Here is a 7,981-nt window from a genome sequence, read left to right on the forward strand (position 1 = left end):
AAAAATACAATCCCAGTTGGAGAGGTGAAGTAACTTGTCAAAACCGTAGAGCAAGTCCGTACTATGGATTCATTATACACATAAGATCTGTATAATTTTGCCTTTGGGTACCAAGAATGTTTAAGACAATTTATGAAAATTTACAAAAGTAATAATAAAAGGTTTGTATTTGTCTAAATATAAACTACATATAGCACCCATCAAAGCTGTATTAATTAAGGATTTAAGAAAAACATTTAGGTTTCCTCTTCTACATGATAAAGGTTCATTTAAAATTAAATGTAAAAGATTATGGTATTTGTTCATTTCTCATTTCTTTTCAATGGCATAAACAATTGCACTATAAGTTGAATTTTGTGTGTGTATTCAACCTTTACAAGCACACATACATGTTACCTTCCTTTGGGATCCCTGTGAAGTTGGGCAATTGAACCTATTAAGAGTACTACACTGTGCTTTCAAAGACGGATCAAAACTAAATAATCCATTTTTGATTATCACCATGGAGGCCCCTCCAGGACAAAGTTTCTTTTCATCTTCTTTGTGACTTTTATCAGTGACTCCATCTAGTTAACCCTTTTGTCAATATCACCACCTCAGCTCACCCTAGAGCTCAATCTTGCCGGAATTCAGAGAGAAGAACTTTGCCACTCTTTCTCTTTACCCCTGAATACAAGTTTCCTTTGTCTGCTCTTAGACTGAGGAACCAAAGATCACACTTAGACAAAGGGACAGCTCTGCTGAAGAGAGGGCTGAGGCATAGTGTAAGGTGACCTCAGATATTCATTCTTGACGAGAAGGAGGGAAGCAAGGGAAGGCTGAGCAGGGAGAGGGCAGGGGATAAGGAGAGCTTCTCAGTTCCCAAGGAGGGGCCGCTCAGTTTCTCCCTGAGAGGGGCTGTGGATTCAATTCCAAGATCATCAAACCCGCCATGCAAACATAAGTATACAGATCCATCCCAAGGTGAAAGGTAAAATGCCTTTCATATCATTTAGTGTTTTTGGTTATGCATGAAATTCCAATCTATGGCGTGCGAATGTATTATATCATTAGAGGGGGCAGAGCTGAGGGAAGCGGTCGGAAGAAGGGCATTATTTGTGTTTGATTTCATTTCACATTACAATTAGTTCCTATTCCTTTGGGAACAAACTAACTGAATAGGAAAAGGCAACTAAAAGCGTGCAATGTGTTTGGGAAAATTGTAAATGTGGGAGTGAAGAAAGGCATTTGGTTTAGCAAAGATAAAATGAAATGAATTAAATGAAATGAATTAAAACTTTTCCAAATTTCACCTCCGGAAGGAAAAGTATTAAACAAACCTCAGTCTGAAAGGCCAGTTTTAAAGAAAGCAGGAGCAACCAAGCAGAGGTTTTAGACTGTAAATAATGCTCAAATTCATTACAAACAGATGCTGGGAATTGAAAAAGAAAGTTGTATTTATTCATTATATAACTAATAATTTTATGACGCTTCCTTAAAATGCTGATTTTTGAAATGGTGGTTATAATGTCCAATGGTTACAGATTATCCATTTGTGACAATAAATGAAAAAGTGTGTGTATGCGGGGGGGGCGGGGGGGTGGGTGTGTTTACACGTGTGACTATCTTGCCAGTCAATTTCTCCAAATGAAAAAGATTTATACATCATACCTTCAACACGGCGGAGGGCACCTGGCTTATGCGTAGTGGGACTTCAACCTTCACATTACAGCTCCTTGTCACTCCTCCCAGCAGATCCTGTCCCCTCATCTCCAGGCACCTAGCACGCTCACGTGCGCACACACACACACACACACACACACACACACACACACACGAGTGAGACGCGCGCCCAGCTCGCTCCTCTCGCGGTCCCCGAGCCCTGCAGCCTCGCTTTACCTCTCGCCCAGGGAGGATGCCGGCCGCCGCTGGCTCTGTCGCTGCCATCAGTCTCGGCTGCTGGCCCCTTCGGTTTCAGCAGACTGGGGCCCTCTGCGTTTTCAACAGGTACCATGGTCACGTAGAAGTTACAGGCGTTCCCTGGGCACTAAACCACCCTGACTCCCCCCACTGACACGAGCGGTCACTTTCCCCATGGTCGCATGCTAAAGAAAGGTGAAAAAACAACTTCGGGCAAAGCCAATGTGATGTGTGACCAACTTTGTTTCTATTTCCGAAAGCTTTGCCCTTTTCGGTGACACAGGCTCTTGCTATTCCAAGCAGCCTATCACAGGCAGTGGGAGGGCCGAATCTCCGGAGGATTGTTTTTTGCCTTCAGATGCGGAGCTGGAAGCAAAGGATTTCCAGGCTTGGGAACCGGAGCTCTGACAGTGTTTGGCCCTTAGCTGGGGGCGGGGGACGGGGGACGTGGGGCGGGGGGGGGGGGGGCGGGGGGGGGCGGTAGCTCTTGTATTCCTGCACCTTTGAAAAGAGGCACAGAAAAGAGTCAGGCAGATCCAAGCCCAGGCTGCGAGTGAGGGCCCAGAATACTCACAGATGGTATTAGTTAATCTTGCACAGGGAGGAACAATTTAGGCAAAGACTTACCAGAAGGAAAAGTGTGTCAATTTTTCAGCAAGACAGTTATTCCAAGAGCGACACTTAGCACATTCAACAAAGCATGAAACATCTTCATTGTTTCAACCTGATTTTGCCCTAGGTGAGTGCAGTATATATACTCTCCGTCTCCAAGGCCTGTCAGACAAATCAAGGCCTGAGACCAAGTGAACGCAAACTCAGAATGCCCAGGTCCTTTGGACTTTTTATACCCTGGGGTTACAGCAAACTATCGCAGTTTATTTATGCATAGCTGTCTTTAAGGAAGGAACGAACCCTGAATCTTCTGTCGAGATGGATGCCTGACAGCCTGATTGTAGGAAGAGGGGCATTTCCAGTTCTGAGCGTCCAGAGTGAAATGGACCATGGTGTGGCTGTGGTGTCGTCCAATCGGAATCAAAAGCAGGGCCTGAGAAGGAAGATATTCTTTTTTCCTGATTTGTGAGTATATTTTTATAAAGGCCTTACCAAATTATTCATTTTGGAGGGGAAAAAAAAACCTTGTGAGGCATGTACCCATATTACAGAGCAGAAAATGGAGGCAAAGTGACTTGCCTCAAACATCACAGCTAGTCAGTGGCAGAGCTGAGACCAGGAAGCCAGGTGGTCTAATGCTATAACTTGCCTATATCCCAACCTCCCAGCCTTGTCCTTCTCTGATTTTCTTGGTTTCCGTCACTTTCAGCCCTTCTTGACCTTAAGAAGATGACATGAAATACAGCTTTGGTCCTAGTCGTTCCTCTGGACAGAGAAATGAGTTCTTGCTTGTATAGGCAGAAGCTGAACTACACAGAACTCACTTTTGGCATTTTGGCTGGATCCTAACACAGCTCTAAATTAACTTATCATTTGTACATTACTTTTGCTCATCACTAGATATTTCTGTATCTTTCTTATCCTTCTGGGAATCAGGCAACAAATGGAAACAAACCCGTGATGATTCACCTAGTACTGATTGTGCACCTGTTTATGTCTGCTGCTAGTGCTGGAAAATGGCAGTTCTTTAAGCATAGCCCAGCCCCCTTTTGATTCAGAGGTGAGTAGTGCAGACTCCAACAGATCAGCTTGTCCGCACTAAAGAATGTGTGGTACAGTGATGCTTTGGTTTTTATTTGTTTCCAGAATGTGTTATCATTGTAGGAGCAACAGTTTTTGTCTGCAGCATACGCGTATTTCTCATCAGCTCTCTGTATTCTCTTGGCTTCTATCTTCTCTCTGCTGGGAATAAACGACCTCAGTTGGTGGACGTGTTCTTGCAGTGGGTCAGTTGTATAATTGCTTTGTTTAATGATCTCAGGCCCCGTGTCTCCAGCAGCTTCCTGGCACCATGGACATGTTAGGGTGTTTGCTATAGTCTTTGACCAAATAGAAGATAAACCTAATTCCAGAATCCCTTACTACGGTGAAGAGCAATTCAACAATTCTCACTTTGCTTTCTGTAGCCGAACCACACAGGAGCTCCTAAGGCATAAACCAAGGAGAAATCCGAAGGAATAAGCACACTATGTGACTGAACACATGGCTCCTGGTGCCTCTAATTCTGTTCTTCATTCCACTGTTGACCCAATGGGAGCCACTGGCTCTCCCAAGCTCTGTTCTGTGCTCAATTTACTCTCTTAAACTCAGAGAAAATTTAGGAGAAAAATTCTTTTCACCTAGGCTAATGGGGCATATTCTCCTGCCTAAATTTCCTGAAGAACCCTGTACTTTTCCTTCACAGTATTTTGCACACTTATCATGTTACAATTTTATTATAGTTACATGCAGTGATTTGACTAAATCTGCCTTTTTCTTCTAGATAGCAAGCTCCATGACAGAGTGGACCATTTCTGTTTGGTTTACTATGGATATTCCAAGTGTCTGGCCAGAATGCATACTCAGTAAATATTTGCTGGCTAACAGACTGATCCCTATAAATCCAACTAACTTTAGCATGACTAGAATGTAAGTTCCATGAGGGCAGGCACCTGTGTCTGTCCCGGGCACTCGTCCATCTCTGTGTCTCCAGCTCTTAGCACAGTGCCAGTGCAGCACACCCTCAATAAATATGTGTTAAATAAATGAGTGCAGGGACTTCCCTGGCGGTCCAGAATCTGCCTTCTAATGCGGGGGACGCGGGTTCGATCCCCGGTCGGGGAACTAAGATCCTACATGCCACGGGGCAACTAGGCCCATGCACTGCAACTAGACAGCCCATGCTCCACAACTAGAGAGCAACCTGCACACCGCCTCAAAAAGCCTGCGTGCAGCAACGAAAGATCCCGCGCGCAGCAACGAAAGATCCCGCGTGCCACAGCTTGGACCCGGGGCAGCCAAAAATAAATAAATAAAAAGATTACAGTGTATGGAGAAACCTACCCTGCAAACTACTTTGGGAAGAAAGAGATGGACAGCCAGAGCTGAGGGGTATGAACAAAGTCCTTTTCCTCACTTCATTCCATTCAAATTTCTACAAGCAAATAAATAAATAAACAAACAAATAAATGAGTGCTCACAAATGGAGCATTTCGTGAGCTGGATAGCTATGTAATTTTAAAAAACCCTTTTGACGATTGTCTCTAACACTTCATCGTTTCTCTCTCCTTTCTGGTACTCTCTTTAGAGCAAGTGTCACCACAGGCTGTCCCTCCTTAATAGACTCTGAGCCACTACTATCGTTAAAAGCAGTTCCTCTGCTTAAGGAATATGTAATCAGCACATGGACAGTTCATTTCCTATAATTCCAATAATTTTGCTGCATACCTTTTCAGACCACCTGTTCATAGGCAATGCTACCAAATCCAAAAATATGTATTATGGCTGATAAACTGACAAGACAAATAAGAGGGGATGAAAGAGAAGGCAAACAGCATCACAAGGCTATGGACCTCTACTATGTATATACCAGGCCTAGTTTTATGGCGATTTTTCTTAAACCTTGCAACAACTTTGTGAAGTAAACACTATTACTTTCATTTTGCAGAAATTGAAACAGAGGTTTTTGAAACATGTCCAGATCAAAAACAAGACAAAACAAACAAAAAAACAATTTGCAATGTTTCATTCTGAAAATTTTCAGTATACAAGAAAACCTAGATTTCATACTCAGCATTTTACTATGCTCACTCTTTCATCTATGTATCTGTATTTTAACCCCTCTATCCATCCATTGATCCATCTTAGTTTTTATGCATTTCATAGTAAGTTGGAATATTTTGATATGTGTATCATGAAATAGAGTCCAATCCTTGTTTAGGTTCTTTTTTTTTTTTTTCCCCTTTGAGACATTTAACATACATTGATGTTCATACAAGGATACCATTACATAAATTCACAAAATCTCCTACATATTTACACTCCAAACCTCGACTAAGTACAGAACATGAACGTCATCCAGAAAGTTCCTTTATGTCTTTTCTGAGTAAATTTACATCTTAACCCTTAGAAGTAACCAATGTTCTGATTTTTTCCACATGGGTTATCTTTCCCTGTTCTCTCTCCTCATAGAATGGAATCATAGAGTATGTACTCCTGTGTAAGGCTTCTTTCACTGAGCATAATTTTGACATTCATCCTTACGTTTGTCTGTATTAGTAGTTTATTCTATTTATTGCTGACTAGTATTCCATGGATAAATATACCACAGTTTATTTATCCATTTTCCTACTGATTGGCGCTTGGGCTGTTTTCTTTTGGCTATTGTAAATAAAGCTGTTATGAGTAATTCTTGCACAAATCTTTTGCAGAACATAACATTTCAAAGCACAGCGGTCCAAGTCCATTTGACTCCAAAACTCACATGCTTTCCACTACACCCTGGTGCTTCTCTGTGGCGCATCCCATTGTCCTATGTTTATGTAGAATGTACCTCCGGAGTTTTTATCCTAAAATAGTTCATTACAGTGTAAACACAAATGAGGAAATACAATCACAATCTTTAGACAAAAAATATCCAGATACAAATTCAGGTCTTAATTAGCCATACTCCAATAAAATACTCATCTTGGTATCAGTTTTTTGGAAAAATATTTATTATTTTACATGTTTATACTATCCAAATAACTCCTTTTTCTAAAGGTTTTCAATATAACTTTTTTGTAATGTGTAGGATATTACTAATCATAACATAGCGATTAAAGTTCCTCAAATTACAAAAGAAGTATGGTTAAATTCATTATGATATGTTCACTTGATATAAAATAAATTGTTAAAAGAAAGACAATATAGCAGTGTAATAAAATATTATTTTAAATGGAAAAATCAGAGTAGAACATTTCATGCTGATTACCACTATAATAATTTAAAAAAATATATATGTGTATTCATAGATGCTAGAAGGGAACTTGGAAAAATTGAAAATAACAAATATGTTGGGATGGTAATTTAGGTCACACAAGGAATTTAGTCCTAATCATGGGTAAATCATGTGTAAAAAGTATTTTCGGAAAAAAATATTTTCTTTTTTTTTTTTTTTTTTTTTTATGCGGTATGCGGGCCTCTCACTGTTGTGGCCTCTCCCGTTGCGGAGCACAGGCTCCGGACGCGCAGGCCCAGCGGCCATGGCTCATGGGCTTAGTCGCTCCGCGGCACGTGGGATCCTCCCGGACCAGGGCACGAACTCGTGTCTCCTGCATCGGCAGGCGGACTCTCAACCACTGCGCCACCAGGGAAGCCCCCAAGAAAAAAATATTTTCTTAACATTGTTACAATACTGTATATCTAATAAGTATAAATCTGAAGAAAAGTTCTTCAAATTTAGGGCTGGCATATACTGTTGTGCAATCCATACATTGCACAACTATAGGTGGGCTGTTCCCATTCATTTAGACAGAAGTTTGTTTATTTATAAAACAAGTTTTCCAGAAAATCAAAGTTAAAATGTAATTTGCACAAAGATGCATTTGGGCAATTAATGGGGCTGTTCAAATTATAATCTTCCTCTAAATTGCAATGTCTTATCTGTTAGTTTGGCCTACATCTGCCTTTGTAGAGCTAAGCTATATAAGATGAGTACCCTTCTCCATTCTATTACCTGTTTTTCCAAATAAATTATCAATATTTCCAATTTTTAAATTTTCCTCAGTACTATTACCATGCTCTTTGGATGGAGGCATCCACAGAAAGTTGTTCAATGACTAAGCCTTTCCTTTAGGTTATCCTTCTTTTTATGCCATAATGACGGAAAAATACTGCTCAATCCTGTGTGACAACAGCAGTCTTTATTGTCTTGAAAGACTGGTCCACCTTCATTAATTGCCTCCTATCTGCTGGTCAACGAGAAGGGCACTACATAGAAAATTGACTGTCTCCCACACAGAACTTGGAAAGACCCTTCTTGGGGCTTCCTTTACACCTAGGGCCAGGCTCTGCCTAACATATCACACACCCCAGGTTTTGCATCAGAAGCAGGCAGCATGAAGCAACAAGATTTAGTGTTTCTGTTCTGGCAAAATGGTGCAGTGGTCTG

General features: G+C 41.1%; 1 protein-coding gene across 2 annotated transcripts in view; it reads right to left on the reverse strand.

Annotated features, from left to right (window-relative positions):
• Nucleotides 1–2,205, reverse strand: part of SLC2A12 (solute carrier family 2 member 12) — a 55,387-nt gene extending 53,182 nt beyond the window's left edge. Inside the window, exon 1 of one of the 2 annotated variants that reach the window (XM_059082976.2) lies at nt 1,879–2,205. In XM_059082976.2, coding sequence (XP_058938959.1) covers nt 1,879–1,993 — 115 coding nt within the window. In that variant the 5' untranslated portion in view covers nt 1,994–2,205. The remainder of the gene's footprint in view (nt 1–1,878) is intronic. The other variant, XM_067010842.1, reaches the window with a different exon arrangement.
• Nucleotides 2,206–7,981: the final 5,776 nt, after the last annotated feature.

The sequence above is a fragment of the Kogia breviceps genome, chromosome 13 (assembly GCF_026419965.1).
Source record: "Kogia breviceps isolate mKogBre1 chromosome 13, mKogBre1 haplotype 1, whole genome shotgun sequence".
In the NCBI taxonomy this organism is placed as follows: Eukaryota; Metazoa; Chordata; class Mammalia; order Artiodactyla; family Physeteridae; genus Kogia; species Kogia breviceps.